General features: G+C 44.4%; 1 protein-coding gene across 1 annotated transcript in view; it reads right to left on the bottom strand.

Moving 5' to 3' along the window:
* Positions 1–22,422, bottom strand: part of LOC132407260 (probable voltage-dependent N-type calcium channel subunit alpha-1B) — a 547,279-nt gene that overhangs the window by 25,775 nt on the left and 499,082 nt on the right. Inside the window, exons 40-41 of the mRNA XM_059993521.1 lie at positions 3,178–3,285; positions 1,374–1,486 (exon numbers count right to left, since the gene is read on the bottom strand). Of these exons, the coding sequence (XP_059849504.1) occupies positions 1,374–1,486; positions 3,178–3,285 (221 nt within the window). The remainder of the gene's footprint in view (positions 1–1,373; positions 1,487–3,177; positions 3,286–22,422) is intronic.

The raw sequence follows: 22,422 nt of genomic DNA on the forward strand, positions 1-22,422 counted from the left end.
AACACAGCGCGATTCTGGAATGAAAGGGATGCAAACCAAACAAAAAACGTGCAGGAAAAATCATAGGCAAAAACCTGATGAGACTGATTCATTTGCCCCCACTGCAGGAAAAGGAGCTCACAGTGGTGAACTGCAAATCCCATTGCAGGGCCCATCTCTCTTATGGGCCTGTCAATCCCACACTCTGAAAGCGGGAGGACAAATCAGTAACTTGCTGTAAAATTGCTCCATTGAATGACATAAACTACTGTAATGATGTGTCTGTATTCAGTCAGCTGTGAGAATTTTATAGTTTCAAGGAAACTATAACAATCCAATTTTTTTTTCCTTCAATCAATTACCAAGTCTTCATGTCATCAAAGAGTACAATTTAAAATGAATGAACTTTTGCTCAGATTAGACAAAAACCTGACTTGGAATCCAGAGAAACAGAGTGACATTGTCTGATCATCAGTGTAGCAGGCATGTTTTCACAAATCCATTTTCAGTCTCAGTTCCATCTGGGTGAGTGCTAGCTGAAGGAGTGTTGGAAGGTGCAGAGGACAGGAGACAGAGGCAGAGAGCTGGGACTGTGCATACAAAATCAAAACTGAACAGCAGTGGGACAGAATGAAGCGGCAAACCGGCTCAGGCAGTGAGAGACGCATGCTGGTGTTGAAGCTTTGGGACATTGTTGGCAAGACCACAACAACAACAACAACAACAACAGCCCTACAGGAGAAACAGAACTGTAAAATTTGGTCCCACACTGCGGTGGGATCACTTATGCTGTAGTAAGATGAAGGCAAACACTAGTTACATGTACATAGAGGTACGTTTGGTTGCCTTCTGGCACTCATTCATTTAGCATGCATCAATTTTCTTCAACAAAGGGCAATGACCCACCACTCTGTAAGTTAACAAACAGCCCAGGACTGCAGCTAGTAAAATGGATACCAAAATTTTTCTCAGCTAATAACCAACATTTTAATTCCACTGACATTATATAAGTAATTGAGGAAGTATAAAAATTTATTTATTTCTACAGAAAAAAAAAGCACATTTCTTTGTACAGAAAGAAACAAATACACCCTATGCATCTCCTGTGGTAAAAGTCGGGGGCGGGGTGGTGGTAGGGAGAAGAAAGAGGGAGAGGGAAAGAGACACAAAGACAGAGGGAGAGACAGAGAGACAAAGAGACACAGAGAGAGACAGAGACAGAGATAGAGACAAAGAGAGAGACACACAGAGACAGATACAAACACAGAGAGAGTATTTTGAATCATGCAAAGTTTATGTTTATTTACTGGAAAGTCATTTAGAGAAGTTTCCCTTATACAGAAACAGTGATTCCATCCACGTGCTTTGATTCACCACTGAGTTGCTCCACCTACCTGTGACAAGCCACCAGGCTGCTGCTGCTGCTGCATTCGTTTGCTTTTGTTCTGTTTGTAGTAATCAAAAATCATCAGTGCTGCATAGACTTTCCCCACCGTCAACTCTGTAGCTAAAGGAAGGAAGAAACATATGAGAGTGGCCATTTACAATTCAAAACAGCTCGGGCTCAGCTGAGTAATAAATAATACAACTTCTTCAGACACTTTTTTTTAAACAAAGAGTCATCATGGTTAAACAGAGCCATGAAATGTTCTTCACAGTGAAGAATGGAGAGGCACCAGGTCTCTTGAAAAATATGGCAGTGGATAAATTCTGTTGGCCAGAAAGAATGCAGGAATAGAGGTGGCCATTTTGTGAGGCTGTCATTGCAGCCACCATTTTGTAAACTGTTTGAACTGAATCTTGCTCTGAAAACCTAATCAGAGCAGCTGAACAAGGAGTTTCAGCTATGATGCACCATCAATAACTCTTGGAGATGGGAGGCGAGATATAGGTTTTTATTGGCTGGAAGAAAGAACAAGCAGCAATTGACCACCACACTGCATCCTGGAGACTGAGGCCGGGATGGAGTCCCCAATCGCCTTTATACCGGGGTCCATGGGAGGAGCCACGGTCAGTGGGAGGGGCCACAGGAGCAGTCAGCCGGGGGGGGGGGGGAGGCGTGTCCAGACAGGTATATGTAGTTCACCACAAGCTAATGACCTGTTAAACTTGAGAACATTCTCAGACAAGTATCTATTTATTATGTGAAGTTGTAGGCTTGCAGAAGAAGCAATCTGTAATCTTGTCAGACTCAGCGTCTGGATCACCTGGTTTGAGTTCAAAAGAACAACAGCACAAGGCTGAGGGCAGACACAATAGAACAATGGTGGTTGTAACCCTGGACCAGAGCCAATAAAAAGGTGACCCATGTAGGTCAGCTGACCTTGAACCAACAGGGTGGAAATGTATTACTTGAACTGATGAGGAACACGATAAGATTTAGGAGTTTCAAGTCAAAGAATGACAACTCTCCAGAGACCAACTATATATAATATAGAAGAGAAAAAAATTAATAATAATAAGTAAATATTGTTCAGTATACTTTATACAGTATATGTATATTGAATAGATTAAGAATCGTGCAAAAAACAGAAATTCTATATATTTTTAAAAAAGTGAGGTAGAGTCCAAGGGTTCAATGTCCATTTAGGAATCAGACGGCAGGGGGTAAGAAGCTGTTCCTGATTCACTGAGTGTGTGGCTTCAGGCTTCTGTACCTCCTACAGTGAGAAAAGGGAATGGCCTGGGTGCTGGAGGTCCGTATAATGGACACTGCCTTTCTGAGACACCGCTCCTTGAAGATGTCCTGGGTACTTTGTAGTCTAGTACCCAAGATGAAGCCGACTAAATTTACAACCCACTGCAGCTTCTTTCGCTCCTGTGCAGTAGCCCCTACCCCCCACACCAGACGGTGATGCAGCCTGTCAGAATGCTCTCTACGATACATCTACAGAAGCTTTTGAGTGTATTTGAGTGTATCCTAATAAAGTATAGCCGCTGTCTTGCCGCCTTTATAACTGCATCGATATGTTGGGACTGGGTTAGATCCTCAGAGATCTTGACACCCAGGAACTTGAAACTACTCACTCCTTCCACTTCTGATCCCTCTACGATCAGAACTGAAATAACCAACTGAAATGGTTAACTCTCCTCTGACATACATTATGCATTTGCCCTAAGTGCACGAAAAGTGCAGTCACTTCCATTCATATTGTGTACTATCGTATTAAAATATCTGGATTTAAGAAGAGCACTTACGTCTATGGGGAGGCACCAGTATATCCAGAATCTTCTGGGACAAGTTTGGCCAAATAGCAGTTATTTCTTTCCTCAGCTCTGCATCACATTGCTGCTGGTGTGCTCCTCCTGTGGGAAAGGACAAGACAGTCAGGCTCTGCTCAGGCTCCAGATGCTGGGAAACCTCTACACTGTACCCACTTCGACCTTCATCAAATGGTCACCTTCTGTCTGTTGACCGTGGTGCAAAGTTAACTGGACAGGTTCACATTCTTGTGGTGAACAAACTAAAGCCTCAAAATTGTGTTAGAAAGCAGTGGTTCGGATATAAAATCAACCAGAGACAAATCACGTCTATCTACTAGGCAGATAAACAAAATAAGCTGAATTAAATCAGACAGGAGCACTGGAATCAGAACAGCTTCTTTGCTAATTAGGAATGAACACACATAGTATCGAGAGGAAGGAAAATAAGGAGAAACGATGAAAGGGAAATGGGAAGAGACATGGCGAATTTATGCTCCAGTAGATCAGTCTCTTAAAACACAACATGAAAATTATTTATGGCAAAACCAAGCATAAAATCCAGTTGATTCCTTAAGCCATCAAAAAGATTATTGTAATTTAGTATTGTGTGATTTCTAGTTTTTAGAGCAGGGGTTCCCAACCTTCATTGTGCCATGAACCCCTGCCATTAACCAAGTGGTCCATGGACCCCAGGTTGGGAATACCCGATTTAGAGTATAACTGAAGCAGTTTGTTTCCTGTCAGTGCTATAAAACAGAGCCCTTTATCCACCTACACTGTCAGAAAAGTCGATAGCTTCCCACCGTCCGCCCTGTCTCAGTTCTTCCCTCCACTCCTTTTCACAAGTGACTCTCTGCCAACACGTGGAGCCCATTATCTCAGGGGAGAAAATCCGCCCTTCTTACCCGGCCTGGCGCGGCCCAAACGGGGCTCCAGACACACGGCAATGTGGTTGATGCGATGTTTAGCTGCCCTCTGAAATGTGAGCAAGCAAACCATCAAGAAAAGCACAAGGGAGTAAAATGGGATGGATTTAAATTGGGAATTAAGACTCCCGTAATTGAACTAGGCAGCAGAAGTCACAGCGGCATAATCTGCCCTGTTAAAGTACTTCTTATCAATACCTGGGGGCTTGTGCGAAAAGCAGGAGGCTGTCTTCTCATTTAGTAGTCAGGCAACACAGAATCACACCTTATTGTCCATGTCCCAGGCAGCCACATCTCCATCCCTGGGAAGGTCCTAGCTCACCCACAGGGTAGGCCCAACTCAGCCAACGACACAGTGGTCTGCATTTGGAATAGTCCTCAACACTGACTGTGGACCCCATTAACCTTCACGGAGTCAGGTTAAACCTGAATGAGGAAACCTTCTGCTGATTACCACCTTAGCTGACAAATCAATACCACTCTGTGTGGAACTCCACTGAGAGGCACAGAACGTACCCTAGGGTGGGGGAAACCTCAATTTCCTTCAGCAAGAGTGCTTCAGTAGCACTACTACCGAATGACTGCGAAAGGACGGAGCTGTCAGATTGGTCTGAGGCAGGTGGGGAGGGATCAACAAGAAGGAGAAACCTGCTTGAACTTGCCCTCCACCAGTCAACCTATCAAACAGGTTCTTCTGGCCAAAGCTTCATCTGTAGCAGCGACCAGTGCACAGTCCTCGGGAAGCCAAAGTCCAATGCTTAGGGTGCAAACGCATTTCATCGTGTAGTGTGGCACTACCAGTGAGATAAGCGGGGTGGAATGAGAATAGATCCAGCAGGTGAGGGGCAGTGTGCTCACTCACAACCTGCAACTCTGGCCTGGCACATCCCCTGCCCTACCATCACCGTCAAAGCAGCGAACAACCCTGGGTCGATGAAGAGAACATGCTGGGACAGCAACAAGCATACCTCAGAATCAGGGAGCGCCCCTTGTCTGCCACAAATCACGATAAGCAGCACAAGCAATCCCACTATCTGGGGATCAGACCTTAGCTCAGCACTCCTGCCACATGCAGTCTCAGATAGTGGTGGACCACTCACTGGAGCAGGAGGCTCCACAAATACCCCCATTCTCAATCCTGGGGGCGTCAGTGGAAAAGAGAAAGCTGAAGAATTTGCAAGAGCCTTCAGCAGTAGGTGCTGAGTGGAGGATCCACCTTAGCCTCCTCTGGTGGCCCACAGTACGATAGACACCGGTCTTCAGACAATTCCGGTCACTCCATGTGATATCAAGAAACAGCGCAAGGGATTGGATGCAGCAAAAACTATGGGTTCTGACAATAGTACTAAAGACCTGTATTCCAGATCTTACCACACCCTTAGCCAAGCTGCTCTATACAACTACAATACTGACTTATATCCATGTACCTCCTTATCAACAAGAAGCAGAACAAATCCAACATGGCCAAATACAGCCTCATTGATCTCCAACATCCACAAGCCTGGCTGTCCCAGTTTCAGCCTGCTCCTGCCCCACCAAACTTGTATCTGCCTACCTGGACTCCATCTTGTCACCCATAGTTCAGTCCCTCCTCACCTACATCCGGGATACATCCCATGCCCTCCACCTCTTCAATAACTTCCATTTCCCCGGTCCCGACCGCTTCATTTTCATTATGGATGTCCAATCCTTATACACTTCCATTCCCCATCAAGAAGGCCTCAAAGCCCTCCACTACTTACTGGACAATAGGCTTCACCAGTTCCCCACCACCACCATCCTCCTCCGGTTGGCGGAACTGGTACTCACACTTAATAACTTCTCTTTTGGCTCTTCCTCCTTTCTTCAGACCAAGGCTGTAGCTATGGGCAGTCACATGGGCCCCAGCTATGCCTGCCTCTTTGCTGGTTATGTGGAACAGTCTATGCTCCAAATCTGTAACTGGTACTGCTCCCCAACTTCTCCTTTGCTACATTGACAACTACATTGGTGCTGCTTCCTGCACCCATGCTGAGCTCATCAATTCCATCGACTTTGCCTCTAACTTCCACCCAGCCCTTAAATTCACTTTGTCCATCTTGGACACTTCTCTCCCCTTTCTCGAACTCTCAGTCCCCATTTCTGGAGACAGACTGTCCACTGACATCTTCTATAAACCCACTGGCTCTCATAACTAACTCGATTATGCCTCTTTCCAGCCTGCCACATGCAAAAATGCTATTCCCTAATTCCCAGTTCCTCATCTCTGCCGCATCTGCTCCCAGGATGAGGCTTTCCATTCCAGGTCATCCCAAATGTCCTCTTTAAGAATCGTGGTTTGCCTTCTGCCATCATCAATGATGCCCTCACTCACATCTCTTCCATTTCCAGCACTTCGGCCCTCACCCCATCCTCCTGTCACCACAACAGGGACAGAGTTCCCTTTGTCCTCACCTACTACTCCACCAGCCTCCAGATCCAGCACATTATCCTCTGCAACTTCCGCGTCCTTCAACAGGACACCACCACTAAACACATCTTTCCCTCTCTACCCCTCTCCATTTTCCACAGGGATCATTCCCTGTGTCTCACATTCCCATATGGATATGTCCATACATGGCCTCCTCTACTGCCATGATGAGGCCAAACTCAGGTTGGAGGAACAACACCTCATATACCGTCTGGGTAGGCTCCAGCCCCTTGCCATGAACATTGAATTCAATCAACTTCCGGTAATTCCCTCCCTCTCCCTTCTCCCATCCCAGTTTCACTCTGCTTCCTCCTCCAGCTGCCTATCACCTCTCTCATTGTTCCGCCTCCTTCTACTACCCATAGTGCTTTCCTCTTACATTCCTTCTTCACCTTTCCTGCCTATCCCCTCCCCTACCCCTTGATCTTTCCTCTGATTGGTTTTTCACCTGGCACCTTCCACCCTCCCCCCACCTTCTTTATAGGGCCCCTGCCCCCATCCCTCTTCAGTCCTGACAAAGGGTCTTGGCCCGAAACGTTGACTGTTCATTTCCACAGATGCTGACTGACCTGCTGAGTTCCTCCAGTGTGCTGTGTGTGTTCCCATTGATCTACTCTCTGTCCTCAGCAACAGGATGAAAGGGACAAATGAGGATATTTGATGGTGCTCTCAAGGAAGAAGTTGCCTGCCATCTTGGACAATGACTCCCATCCACTCCATAATGTACTGGTTAGGCACAGGAGTACATTCAGCCAGAGACTCATTCCACCGAGATGCAACACTGAGCGTCATAGGAAGTCATTCCTGCCTGTGGCCATCAAACCTTACAACTCCTCTCTCGGAGTGTCAGACACTCTGAGCCAATAAGGCTGGTCCTGGACTAATTTCCACTTGGCATTATTTACTTATTATTTAATTATTTATGGTTTTACATTGCTATATATCTACACTATTCTTGGTTGGTGCGACTGTAATGAAACCCAGTTTCCCTCGGGATCAATAAAGTATGTCTGTCTGTCTGACTTCAAAGTTCCAAGTAATTTTTTTAAATCAAAGTTCAAATACGTCACCAGATACAACTCTGAGACTGGTTTTCTTACGGTCATACTCAGTAAATCCAACGACCATCAATGAAAGACCACACCAACAGGGCGGACAAACACCCATGTGCAAAATGTAACAAGCTGTACAAATACAAAAGAGAGACAATAAGCAATAAATATTGAGAATATGAGATGAAGAGTCCTTGAAAGTGAGTCTATAGGCTGTGGGAACATTTCAATGATGAGGCGTGAAGTTGACTTAACTTAATCCCTTCAGTTCAAGAGCCTGAGGTTGGGGGTTAATAACTATTCCTGAACCTAGTGATGTGGGACCTGAGGCTCGTCCACCTTCTTCCTGATGGCAGAAGGAAGAGAGCATATCCCGGGTGGTGGGATGTCCATGATGATGGATGCTGCTTTCCTGCAACAGTGCTGCATGTATTTGTGCTCAATGGACTGGGCTGTATTCACCTCTTTCTGTAGGATTTTCCATTCAAGGGCATTGGTGTTTCTATACCAGGCTGTGATGCAGTCAATGTACTCTCCACCTCTCATAGAAGTTTGTCAAGGTATTAAGTGTCATGCTGAATCTTTGCAAACTTCTGAGAAAGTTTACTTGTTCAGCAATAACCTTCACTCAGAAGCTCAGATTGGGTTCTGCCAAAATCACTCAGCTCCTGACCTCATTACAACCTCAGCTCACACACTGACAAAAGAGCCGGACTTAAAAGGCCAAGTGAGAGTGCCTGCCTGTGATATCAAGGCAACATTAGATCAAGTCTGCATCAAGGAGCTCTGGCTAAACTGAAACTCAGCGGGGATCAGGGGAAAACCCTCCACTGGCTGGCATAAGATCCAGCTCAAATAGAGATCGTTGTGGTGGTTGGAGGTCAATCATCTCAGCCCTAGGAAATTTCTGCATGAGTTCCTCAGAATGGTGCCTGAGGCCCAACCATCTTCAGCTGCTTCATCAAAGACTTTCTTTCAACAGTTAGGTCAGAAGTGGGGGTGCTCAGTAACAATTGTACAATTCCATTCACAACTCCGCAGATAATGAACCAGTCCACATCCAAATGCGGCAAGTCATTGACGATTTCCAGGCCAGGGCTGTGGAGTAACATTCACATCACACACATGCCACGCAACAAGGGACACTCCAGTTACCTGTGAACAGATTTGTGCCCCTAATCTACGAAAGGATGTGCTGGCATCGGAGAGGGTCCAGAGGAGGTTCATGAGAACGATCCTGGGAATGAAATGGTTAATGTATGGGGAGATTTTAATGGCTCTGAGCCTGCATATGCTGGAGTTTAGAAGAATGGGGGAGAATTCATTGAAAGCTATTGAACATAGGAAGGCCCAGGCAGTGAAAGAGTCTTAGAATAGAATGTTATCCCTTCAGAACAGAGATGAGGAGGAGGAATTCCTTCAGCCAGTGGGAAGTGTATCTGTAGAGTTCAATGCCACAGGTAACATACTGTACATATCCAAATCAAAAGCCATGGATGAACCAGGAGATTTGTAGTCTGCTGAGGGCTAGGTCTGTGGCATTGAAGACTGGAGATCCAGGACTATACTAGGTCAGGAACAATTTATGGAGGGCTCCCTCAAGAGCAAATGAACAATTCTGAAGTTAGAGGCAGAATCGGATGCACACCAACTCTGGCAGGATTGCCAGACATTACTTGCTACAAAGCGAAATCTAATATCATGAATGGCAGTGATGTTTCACTCCCAGATGAGCTTAATGCCTCTTATGCGCTCTGTGAAAGGGTGAATTAAAACTGTAGCTATGAGGATCCTCGCAGCATCTCGTGACCCTGTGATGTCTGTCTCAGAGGCTGATGTCAGAATTTCTTTCAAGAGGATGAACCCTCACAAGATGACAGACCCTGATGGGGTACCCGGTAGGGCTCTGAAAACCTGTGCCAACCAACTGGCAGGTTTATTCAAAGACACCTTCAATCTCTCATTGCTACAGATGGAAGTTCCCACCTGCTTCAAAAGGTCATCTATCATACCAGTAGCGAAGAAGAGCAGAATGATCTGCCTTAATGACTAATGTCCGGTAGCACTCGCATTTACACTGATAAAGTGCTTTGAGAGATTGATTGTGGCTGGAATCAACTCCTGCCTAAACAAGAACATGAATTCACTGCAACTTGCCTAACGCCACAATAGGTTAACAGCGGAGGCGATCTCATTGCCTCTTCATGCTGCCTTGGATCATCTGGACCAGGGGTGGGCAAACTTTTTGACTTGTGGGCCACAAAGGGTTCTAAAATTTGACAGGGGGGCTGGACCAGGAGCAGATGGACGGAGTGTTTTGGTAATACACCTCATAAGAGAAAACAAAATATCATGGGATATGTAGAAAACATGTGCTTTAATTTCAATTGAAAATGAACAAATGCATTACAACAAAATATCTGTCTTTGAAGTCCCATGGTATTTAGCTATTTATTGAAATGACTTTTAAAACACTGAAAATTAAATGAATAAAATACAGCTTTTTTTTAATAGTAACAGTTATTATTTTAAAGCACTGAAAATTCTGTTATCCTTCAAGATATTATCATCATCACTCTCCTCCTGCCTGTCTTTATTTCAAAAACGGTAGGAGATGCAGGTCTACTTGTCCTGCTCCTTCTTATTCAATTGTCCCCTGTGCCAAAACTCAACAACGACCAGCACAAGGACAGAACAGTGACAGCGCGCCAGTATGCGGAGCGCGTTATTTGATCTGGAGTGCATTTTTTATTTTGAGAACGTACGTGCACCTGCGCACTACTCATGTCCATCACTTAACAGAAATGACATGTAACATGTAAGGCTTATTGAAAAAAATATTTTCAAATGCATTTTTTTTTACATAACACAACGAAGAAACTTATTTTTAATTTCAGTGGGAACAGTGTTGTTGGTCTCCCTTTTTAGCCAGCGCATCAAAGTCTGGATTTAGTTTTGTTGTGGCGATTCTCAGGATGGATCTGAGGTGTTGGTCAGTTAACTTGGGTCTGTGGCTGGCTTTGTTGATGTTCATGTCGCTGAATGCCTGTTCACACAAATAGGTCGAGCCGAACAAAGAGTAAAGCGCAAATGTGGAGTAATACGCTGCACCTCAACAAAGGTCAATATGTAGCGGTGTGCTACATGCAGCGCTAAAATTACGACACGGTGTTGGTAACTGCAGTCGAAGAAAAAAACTTTATTCAAAATCCCCAGCCTCACTTTTAAGCCTCCCTCAACCTGCCCCCCCGTGGCGCAGAGGCTCCAAAGCTCTGTGCTCGCAAATCCCCGCAGGCTATCTCCCTTAGCCGGAACACTGGCTAATTGTGAGCCGGTTCAGATGTGCCAGGAAATGGGTCGCCACAAATGTATATAGAGTGCGTCATCTATTGGGAAAACGCCAGAATTGCGGGGAAAAAACGTTAACAAGGTTTATTAATATAATTTCATCAAGTTCTGCGGGCCGGATTAAAAAGCTTAACGGGCCGCATATGGCCCGCGGGCTGTAGTTTGCACGTGCCTGATCTGGACAATGCTAATAATCGAGTCAGGATGCTGTTTATTGACTGCAGCTCATCATTTAACAGACTCATTCCTCCAGTTCTGATCAAAAGGATGCAAAACCTGGGCCTCTGTACCTCCCTCTGCAACTGGATCCTCAAATTCCTCACTAGAACATCAGAGTCTGTGCGGATCTGAAATAACATCTCTACCTTGCCGATAATCAACTCCGGTGCACCTCAGGGATGTGCGCTTAACCCAACAGTCTACTCTCTCTACACTCATGACTGTGAGGCTAGGCACAGCCCAAATGCCATCTATAAATTTGCTGATGAAACAAGTACTGTTGGCAGAATTTCAGATGGTGATGAGAGGGTGAGTTAGATCAGCTGGTTGACTGGTGTCTCAGCAACAGCCCCACACTCAACATCAGTATGACCAAACAATTGATTGTGGATTTCAGAAAGGGTAAGATGGGGGGGGGGGTCATATACCAGTCCTTAGCGAGATCAGAAATGGAAAGAGTGAGTAATTTCAAGTTTCTGGGTGTCAACATCTCTGAGGATCTATCCTGGGTCAACATAACGATGCAGTTACAAAGAGGGCACAACAGTAGCTGTATTTCATTAGGAGTTTGTTGAGATTTGGTAACCTGGCAAATCTCTACAGCTGTGATCTGGATAACATTCTAACTGGCTGCATCATCGTCTGGTATGGGGTGGGGTGGGGGGTTGGTGGAGAAGCATGGGATTGAAATAAGTTGCTTAAAGTTTTAAACTCAGTCATGGACACTAGCCTCCCCAGCATCGAGAACATCTTTAAGGAGCAAAGGCTCAAAAAGGCAGCATCTGTCATTAAGGGCCCCCATCACCCAGGACATACCCTCTTCTCATTGCTACTATCTGGGAGGAGTTAAAGGAGCCTGAAGACACTCACTCAATGATTCAGGAACAGCTTCTTCTCCTCTGCCATCAGATTTCAGAATGGACATTGAATCCATGGACACTGCCTCACTACTTTTCTTTCGCTTTTTGCACTACTTGTTTAATTTAATTTCTTAAAATATATGTATACTTAATGTAATTTACAGTTTCTATTAATATATGTTACAATGTACTGCTTCTGCATAACAAGAAACTTCACCACATATGCCGGAGATGTTCAACCTGATTCTGAGGCGGCTGTGGAGAGCAAGCTTTTGGGTATATTTAAAAAGGAAGTTGAAAGAATTTTGATTAGTAGGGATGTCCAGGGTTGTGGGGAGATGTCAGGAGAGTGGATTTGAGAGGGATAATCAATCAGTTACGACGGAATGGTGGAGCAGACTTGATCAGCCAAATGGCCTAATTCTGCTCCTAAATCACCCCTCAAAGTCAAAGGCATTACCATCACTGCAACCCTCACTATCAATATCCAGGGGATTTCTACTGACCTTGAGTAGCTATATACATAATAGGGCCATCAGAGCAGGCCAGAGACTGGGAATCCTTTGATGAGTAACTCTCCCCATCCCCCCACCAACTCCCCAAAGCCTGCCCACCATCTCCAAGGCTCAGATCAGGACTGTGATAGGAAGCTCTCCACTTAACTGAACGTGACACAGAACATAGCAGCCCGCTTGATAACCCATCCACAACCATTCACACATAGTGGCAGTTTGTACCATCTACAGGATACACTGCAACAGCTCACCAAGAGCTCTTGGAGGGCACCTTCCAAAACCCACATGATCAACCTCAAGTTCACAGCCGCACTAAAATGTAGAGACTTTCCCTTCTCTGTCATTAGAACCTTGAAACAGCATTCGATTTTACTGAAATAGTCAAAAATCACCAATGTGTTGGGGAGATGACATGGCAACATCATTGGCTCTGCTGGTGTGATCTCACCACTTTGGCCTCAGTAGCTAATGTGAAGCAGATTAAAGATTGATAGTCATTAACATAGACACAAATACTGTATTATGGCATTAGCTCAATAAAATACCTCGCTATGTTGTAATGGATTCCAGGTTTTATTTCAAGAAACCCCCCCTGAATTGCATCACCGATCAGAAAAGGCATAATGTCACTATAATTTTGTCTGATCTGAATGACTGATGGATTAGAAAGTTGCGCAGCCACAGGAAAAAGAGGTCCATCAACATTTTGCATTACTGGGCATTTACAGGGAATGGGATGAATGCCACTGACAGCAGAGTCTGTGAAGACTGAGACAGCAGGTAACTCAAGAGGTCTTGTCTTAATTCTGGATAGAACAAGGGAAGAGGTTGTTTGCTATATGTATTACTACAGACATGGTGATAGCAAAGAAAGGCCAGCAGCGTCTCTACTTTCTGCGAAGGCTGAGGAAAGTTCATCTCCCACCCCCCATTCCTCATCACATTCTGCAGGGGTTGTATTGAGAGCATCCTGAGCAACTGCATCACTGCCTGGTTTGGAAATTGCACCATCTCAGATCACAAGACCCTGCAGCAGATAGTGAGGTCAGCTAAGAAGATCATCGGGGTCTCTCTTCCCACCATTATGGACATTTACACTACACGCTGCAACCACAAAGCAAACAGCATTATGATGAAGGACCCCACGCACCCCTCATACAAACTCTTCTCCCTCCTGCTATCTGGGAAAAGGCACCAAAGCATTCAGGCTCTCACGACCAGACTACAAAACAGTTTGTTCCCCCAAGCTATCAGACTCCTCAATAGCCAGAGCCTGGACTGACACTTTATTGCCCTATTGTCCTGCTTATTATTTATTGTAATGCCTGCACTGTTTTGTGCACTTTATGCAGTCCTGGGTAGGTCTGTATTGTTTTTTTATGTAGTTCTGTCTAGTTTTTGCACTGTGTCATGTAACACCATGGTCCTGAAAAAATGTCTCATTTTTACTATGTACTGTACCAGCAGTTATGGTCGAAACGACAATAAAAGTGACTCAACTTGACTTGACTTAGATGAGGATGATACTCAGTCCTGGAGGAACGTTATATTTGTGTTACACGGACTTAGCCAGCTCCACCCTGGGCACCACTATCCCCACCATGAAGGGCAACTGAAAAAGGCAGTGCTTAAAGAATACGGCATCCATCATTAAGAACCATCACCATCCAGGGTATGCCCTCTTCTTATTGCTGTGATCGAGAGCCTGAAGATCCACGCCCAAAGTTTAGGAATAACTTCTTCCCCACCACATCAGATTTCTGAACGGTCTGTGAATCCCTGAACACCTCCTCGCTATCCCTCTTTTGCACTGTTTTATTTATGTTTTGTAACTTATCGCATTGCACTCCTGCCACAAAACAACAAATTTCGCAACATACAGCATGGCCGAGATAATAAGCCTGATCCTGATTAACACTGTACTCTCAGAGTTACTGAGCTCAAGGTATGGATAGGTACAGTGGGGGATTTCTGGGAGCTGTGGGCACCCCAGGGAATTGACTGTTTTGAAGTAGTAATTATATTTTAATTTGAATATATTCAGTGTCTTGTAAATGCTGAATGTTTCTACTTAGTGTATTTGTTGTATAAATAAACTTTTATAGTTTTGTAAAAGGAAGGGAGAAACTTTCACTTCAATTTCCTTGGATTTCTATCATCTTAAATTCCTGCAAAATGACTATGAGTTTTGCAAACAGAACATAGGCAGCATTGGTCAGAATTTCTCCAAAACACATTGAAAGAAGCCAATGCACTTGTCTGAAAATCTCACGTAAAGCAAGCAACACACACACACAAAATGCTGGAGGAACTCAGCAGGCCAGGCGGCACCTGTGGAAAAGAGTACAGTCAACGATTTGAGCTGAAGCCCTTCATCAGGACTGGATAAAAAAGATGAGAAGTCAGAGTTAGAAAGTGGGGAGAGGGGAGAAAGAAACACAAGATGATAGATGAAACCCGGAGGAGGGAGGGGTGAAGTAAAGAGCTGGGAAGTTGGTTAGTGGAAGAGATACAGGGCTGGAGAAAGGGAATTGGATAGGAGAGGACAGAAGGCCATGGAAGAAAGAAAAGGTGGGAGAAGCAGGAAATGAGATAAGGTGAGAGAGGGAAATGGGGAATGGTGAAGGGGGGTGGGGGGCGGTGTGTCTTTACCAGAAGTTTGAGAAATCAGTGTTGATGCCATCAGATTGGAGGCTACCCAGAGGGTATATAAGATGTTGCTTCTCAAAACCTGAGTGTAGCCACATTGCAACATTAGAAGAGGCCACAGACTGACATGTTGGAATGGGAATGGGAAGTGGAATTAAAATGGGTGGCCACTGGGAGATTTCTTCCATGAGCTCTTCCCTCTTTTCTTTCTTCCATGGTCTTCTGTCCTCTCCTATCAGATTCCCCTTCTCCAGCCCTGTATCTCTTTCACCAATCAACTTCTCAGCTCTTTACTTTACCTCTTCTCCCCCTCCTGTGGTTCTTCTTCCCCTTCCCTCACCTTCTTGCTCTGACTCCTCATCTTTTTTTTCATTCCTGATGAAGAGTCTCAGCCCGAAAGCCTTTTCCATTGATGCTGCCTGGCCTGCTGAGATCCTCCAGCATTTTGTGTGTATTGCTTGGATTTCCAGCATCTGCAGATTTTCTCTTGTTTGTGACAAGGCTGATTTATCAAAAGGGGAATACAGAATTCAGAATAAGATGGTATTTCAAATTGAGACCATAGAAGTAAACTTTTCTTATCCACCCATGACAATGAGGATCTGCAATTGCAATGCAAACTAATTATCTGAATAGCATTTTTCATAAATCAATTTAGGGCTACAGGTAGAGTTGCTAAAAATAGCAAGTTTTTTTATATTGAATACAAAATTCCTGTAAGAAATATCATTAATCAAACAGGCTGATTATATTAATATTAACTTTTCATGTTAAGTGATAACTTTTTTTGATGTGAAATATTAAATTGCTGATTCAGGTGCCATTTGAGTGTATGTTTAGTATGGCACTTCAACAGACCGAGGAGACTCTGTGCTCTATGGGAGGGACCACATTTTTGGAGAGATTTTGACCTGAGATCTGGTTTGCCAGCTTGGGTGCATGTTCAGGACTCTGTGGCCTGTTTTGGAGAAGTGGATTGGAGGTCCTTTGATGTTTTGGCCAATATTCAACCAGAGCACCAGATTAGATTAGTTATCTCACTGATCCTTTGTTGACCTTGCTGTTCAACAGCCTCTCCTCTCAATGGCATCACATCTTCAAAGTGTATTTTCTTGGCTCAACAGATGTGGAAGAACTTCATGAAAGGTCATATATCTGTGGTATATACAAACTCAGAATCATGCTCAGATATATCCAGGATTAAGAGAGATAAATGTTTATCTTATATTGGGATGAGGGAATTGACTGGAAAAGTGGACAAAGTGCAGGATCCTATATCATACATTCCCTGTTCATTCCCCCTCCCACTCAATTCCATGTAATTTAGATACAGTTGTTTCCTGATTTTTTCCAGTTCTGATGAAAGATTGTTTCTCTACAGATACTGCTTGACCTGCTTGTTATCTCCAGCATTTTCTCTTTAGTTTAGAGTTCCAATGTCTAAGGTTTTTTTTATTATTGACTATCATGCTGCTGCAAGTGACTGAGATTTATTTTAGCTGTATAATTTTCCTCCGTTAATGACATCTTACTGGAGGAGAAACTGTGTTTTTATTGGGAAATTGCTGCAGGTTCTGACATTAAAAAAACATCTGCACACATTAAAGAAACCGAAAATACTGGGAAACTCAGCAACACACACAAAATGCTTTAGGAACTCAGCAGGCCAGGCACCATCTATGGAAAAGAGTACAGTCGGTGTTTCAGGCTGAGACCTTTCCCCAGGACTTGGCCCGAAACGACAACTGTACTCTTTTCCACAGCTGGTGCTTGGCCTGCCGAGTTCCTCCAGCATTTTGTGTGTGTTAATCAGATTTCCAGCATCTGCAGATTTTTTTGTGTTTGCGATCGAAAAACTCAGCAAGTCAGGCAGGTCTGTGGAAAGAGAAATAGTCAATGTTCAAGGTTCAAGACCCCTCATTGATGCTTCTAGCATTTTCTCTTTTTATTACTTCAGTTTCTATGTCCACAGCTCTTTAAACTGACTACTGTGAGTACATTTTCTAAGCTAGAACTGTGTACAACTTTGCTGTGAGCCCAGCTCAAACTTACAGTACACACAAATCACCGCACCTTCATTTCGCTGGCAGTCAAATAACTATTTTTACTGATAGAATTTGAATAATTGCTTCACTGATGTTTTTCAAAATTTGTCAACGCATCGCTTGTTTCTTTTTCAAAATGGGAACTAAGCCTCTGTTTGACAAGCTATGGTGTAAATGTCATCTGTGGTTGCCAACTCTGCTCTGTGCATCATGCTAGTTCTGTCATAAACTCCAGTAAAAATCCTTCGGAGTTAAAATGTCACACTAGACTCAAGCAATCCCACGAGTGAATCTTTAGACTGTATCATTATATAAAAAAATTACGTGTTAAGTTTCTTAAGAATACTTAGAATTGTCTTCTGAAGCCTTGTAATAGTCTGTCAGTTCTGCTTTCAATTGGCTACAATGGCATCGTTTGAACCAGTTACAGATTTTTCTCATTTATGCTTATTCAACTTCCATCTCAACTGCAAGCATTGGTCTGATTTTATCATCCACGTGCTGTAATGTGACCTGCCCGTATAGACTATACAGAATATTTGTGAATCTTCCCTGCAGCTGTCGGCTTTTCCTTTAGATGAAAGGTAAGGTTTGCTCCCGTCCTGGTTGAGAATTCAGAATGTCTCCAACAGCCCTCCGTTTGAAACATGCAATGCACTTTGAAAAGTGCTACAGGCAGCTTCTTCCTCGCAGACTAGCAATTCTCAGGGCGCAATCTTGGAAAGGAAGGAAGGAATGACTCTTGTGATTGCGGACCATGTTCACATCATGTTCTGTAGACAATTATGTATCACGTGTACAACGAAATGCATTGTTTGCATTAACAACCAACACAATCTGAGGATGACCTGGGGGCAGCCTGCAAATGTCGCCACACTTTCCAGCATCAATACAGCATGCCCCCTATGTCCAGTAGAACAATTCGAGCAACACCAACATTAAAGGGACAAAACAAAATAACAGCAGCAAAACAAGCCCCTTTCCTCCCCCCCCCACCCATCCACTCACACCCACAGACAAGCCTTTAACCCCAGGAGAGGCCACCTTAGAACCTCCAGCCTCATGGACTCCTAGACATTGGACCTTTGCTTTTCCCCAGTGGACTTGCAGCCCTTTGGGCTTTGATCTTTGACACCAGGACTCACCAATCAGAGGAACTCGAACTCCAGGCCTTGTACTGGACTCACGTGGCCCTCCAGCCCCTGGACTTGCCGACCTGGGGAGGGGTGGGGTCACCAGCTCTCGCTGATGGGGCTTGCCAACCTCTGTCATGGACCACAGGGATCACTGGCCTCTGACCATACCGTGCTCCAAATTGGGCTCAGGCGTGACCTCTAACTCCCCCTCATCCCTGAACCTAAACCCTAACCTGGCCCCTAAATCCCTGTGCTATCCCCGAAACCATCCCTACAATCCTAAGAACAACTATATCTGAGCCACGATCTCGACAGATGTTGCAGCTTGGCACCATCTTGACTGGAAGCTAGTGCTACAGGGGAAAACAACATCAACTTAAAAAGTAAACTGCCACTGTGTTTTGATACAAGATACTATTCCGATTTCAAAGAAGACAAGGGAGTCCAGTAAAATATAGTACAATGAACATTATAAATACAGAAGTGTCCAAATAAATCGGTATGGTTCTCTCAGAAATGGTAAACTAATATCTTAGTACATGCCAGCTCTCAAATAACCAATATTTGCTCATTGTCATATCATTCTAGTCTGCCTTATCACCGACTAAAACAGCCAACTGTGTAACTAACAACCTTTTTTTATCATTACAGAAAGACAAATTTCATAAGCCACAAGATTTAAGGTGGTACTGTCTGCCCAGTGTGGCTCTCTTCATAAAAGTGCATGCCCATTTCTTTCTGTTCTTTGTGCTCCAGCTCAAAACGCAATCATTAAGCTTTAATTAGTATCCTGCGCACACTGAAGTAATGGACCATTAACTATTTTTTATCTTCAGCAAGTCAAAGCCAGTAAAACATCTCATTAATATTAAATAGGATCATTTTAGGATTTGAAATATGACTGTTCTCTCGATCGATCTTCACTTTCCTATTGTAATAAATTTTAGCACAGTATTGGCATAAAGCTCATTAATTTTCTTCCTAAAGAAAACAGCAGGTCTGGAAATCTGAAATAAACACAGAAAATGCTACATGTACACAGCAGGCCAAGCAGCATCTGTGGAGGGGATTAAATGAGTCAACTTTGAAGGTCTACAATCTTATGTCAGAACTGAAAAGGTTCAAGAGAAATTAAGTTTTAAGAAGGCTCCCTTGCCTCGCAACATTTTATCCCTTCTTGCATCCTCCCTATCATAGATCTTCCCTCCTTTCATCCCTCTTCCCCTCTCCCCATCTTAAAATGAAAGATCTCTGACAGGAAAGTCAGTGGCCATTCCATCATTTAGTAAGATCGTGGGTGATCATTCCCTCTAACCCCATATCCCTGGGCAAGTTCGTTGTAGACTTCCCAGTCACCAGGTACACTCGAGAACAAAAGCTGGAAAAACCCACACGATGCCCACTTTGCAACCATAGTCTGTCCAGGAGAAGGAGTGGATGTTGAAGCAATTAAGCTGGTGTGAGGGCTGGAACACTTTTACTGATTAACAGATCAGCCAAGGAACATCAGTACATCAGTGAAGCCCGAGGACACAAACCAGCAGACTCAAGGACAGCTTCTATCCCACTGTCATCAGACTCCTGGATGGACTTTTCATCAGCTGAAGGATGAACTTGTCTTGGCCCTTGCACTTTACTTATCTACTGCACCACGCTTTCTCTGGAACTGCAACATATAATCTCCATTCTGCTCTCTGTTTATGTGTGTGTGGAATGAGCTGTCTGAACGTTTTCATCGTTTCTCAGTCCATGTGACCATAATAAACTGGCAAGGAAGAACCACCAGAAAGACCATTCAAAGCCCTCCTCACCACCGCCACCTTCCCTGCCCCACGTTTCCTTCAGTCCCAGTGGCCAAGCAAGCCACCAACACTGGGTCAGGGGGAGCAGGATAGGTAGTGGTAGGCTTTCAGAGACACCTAAGCATCTTCACATTTTTGCATGTGTGATACATTTGGGGGGGGGGGTCTGACTTAATCTTTCATGAAATGATCTTGAAGAAGAGGGGTGGAGGACAGTGGAGGGTGCTGGCTTTGCTCAATGAAGCTGCTGGTCTCATGCTTTGGCTGCAGGTATAACCTGAAATGTTAGCACTCTTGTAATGTCCTCTTGTACAATAAGATAGACTCCTGACCTCACAATCTACCTTGTTATGAATTTGCACTTTATTCTTTACCTGCACTGCACTTAGAATTTTCCCTGCATCTCCATCTTTGTCTACCTCAATGATCTGATCTGTATGGACATTATGCAAGGCATCTTATAGACTAGAATCAGGTTCAATCTCATTGGCATATGTCGTGAAATTTATTGTTTTGCAGCAGCAGTGCATTACAGTAAGAAATATATATAAATAAGTCACACAAAAAGAGAGCAAAAACTAAACAAAGAAAATATTGAGGTTGTGTACACAGGCTCGTTGTGCATTCAGAAGTCTTATGGTGAAAGGAAAGAAGCTGTTCAAAAACACTGAGTGTGGGTCATCAAGTTCCGGTACCTCCTCTTTAATGGTAGCAATGAGAAGAGGGCTTGTCCTGGGTGATGGAGGGTCCTTAATGACGGATTCTGCCATTTTGAGGCAGTGCCTTTTGAAGATGCCCTTGATGCTGGGGAGGCTAGTGTCCACGGTGGAGCTGGCTGAGTTTGCAATTCTCTGCAGGTTTTTTCTGATCCCGTGCAGTGGCCTCTCTGCAGCACATGGTGATGCAGCCACCTAGAATACTCTCCACAGTATATCTGCAGAAATTTGTGAGTCTTTGGTGACATACCACCCACCCCTCCCTCACATACTGTACCTCTCAACCTGGACTTCTTCTACCTTGCATCACCTTTCCTATGCTTTGCTCCACATAGTTCCATCTGTACATCATGCCTCCCTTATCTGATTTCACTCATCGACATCTGTCTGCCCCACCCACTTCCATCTGCCTAAATTTTCACCTGTTAACACTTTATTCGGTATTGTTACTGTTTTATCTTGTTCTACCTCAATCCACTGTGTAATGATTTGATCTGTATGAACAGTACGCAAGACACACTCTTCACTGTAATTCACTACATGTGACAATAATAACCCAATACCAATTCCTGTTGGCTCACATCCAGAGAATGGGAAAAGCTTGCTCTCCATATCAGAGTGCCCAGGCTTGCGTATCTAGATGTTCGACCCTGACTGAAGGAGGCCACACTCAATCACTCACTCTGTTGTGACTTGCCTGCCCACTTTTTTTTTCCCAAGCATTTTCCATTTTTATTTCTGGTATTTGCGGATCTTTTGAGTTTCCTTTGTATGGGGTACGATTCCAACTCACTGGAGCGTTTTCATAGCAATGCCACGAACTTCAGAATTACCTCAGCTTCTCGATGCCCCACCCAAGCAAAGCCTGCTTGTTGTCAAGGACTGTTACCCTGTTCTTCCCTGGGAACCAAGGGCCGAGTTGTTAAGTGGAACTAAGTGGACCTGACAAAGAACACATTACTGAGAAGGTGCTCTTGATGTCACTGTTGACAACAGCTTCTGTCACTTAGTTGCTGGCAGATCAGACAGATTGGCTAAGATATGTTGTGTTGGCACAGTCACTCTGGACTGTTTCTGTGCCGTGTTCTTCTACGTTGCGTTGGGGAGGTTGCTGGTGTTGTTGCCACATGGAGCAGCTCGGCTCAAGCCAAGTGGTTCTGGAAATGCAGGTCTCCTGACCAACAGCTGGGACGGTGCCCAGCGCCTCATCATCAGCAGCCTACCCACCACCAAGGGCATAGACACAGAAAGGCCAGCAGTATCACGTAGGATCCCACCCACCCCGCTTATAGACTATTTGTCCCACTCCCATCAGGGAAGAGGCTGTGCATCATCTACGCCAGGACCACCAGACTCAAAAATGGTTACTTCCCCCAAGCCATGAGGCTGATCAACACCTCCACCTATTAAGCCATCCCACCACGACCTATGCCTTATCGTTTCCTGTCAGAGTCACCTTAGGAACAGGCACTCCTTTGCCTAGTGTCACTTTATGGACATGCAATCTCTCTACGTATTTGGA

Source organism: Hypanus sabinus, chromosome 18, assembly GCF_030144855.1.
Source record: "Hypanus sabinus isolate sHypSab1 chromosome 18, sHypSab1.hap1, whole genome shotgun sequence".
Taxonomy (NCBI): domain Eukaryota; kingdom Metazoa; phylum Chordata; class Chondrichthyes; order Myliobatiformes; family Dasyatidae; genus Hypanus; species Hypanus sabinus.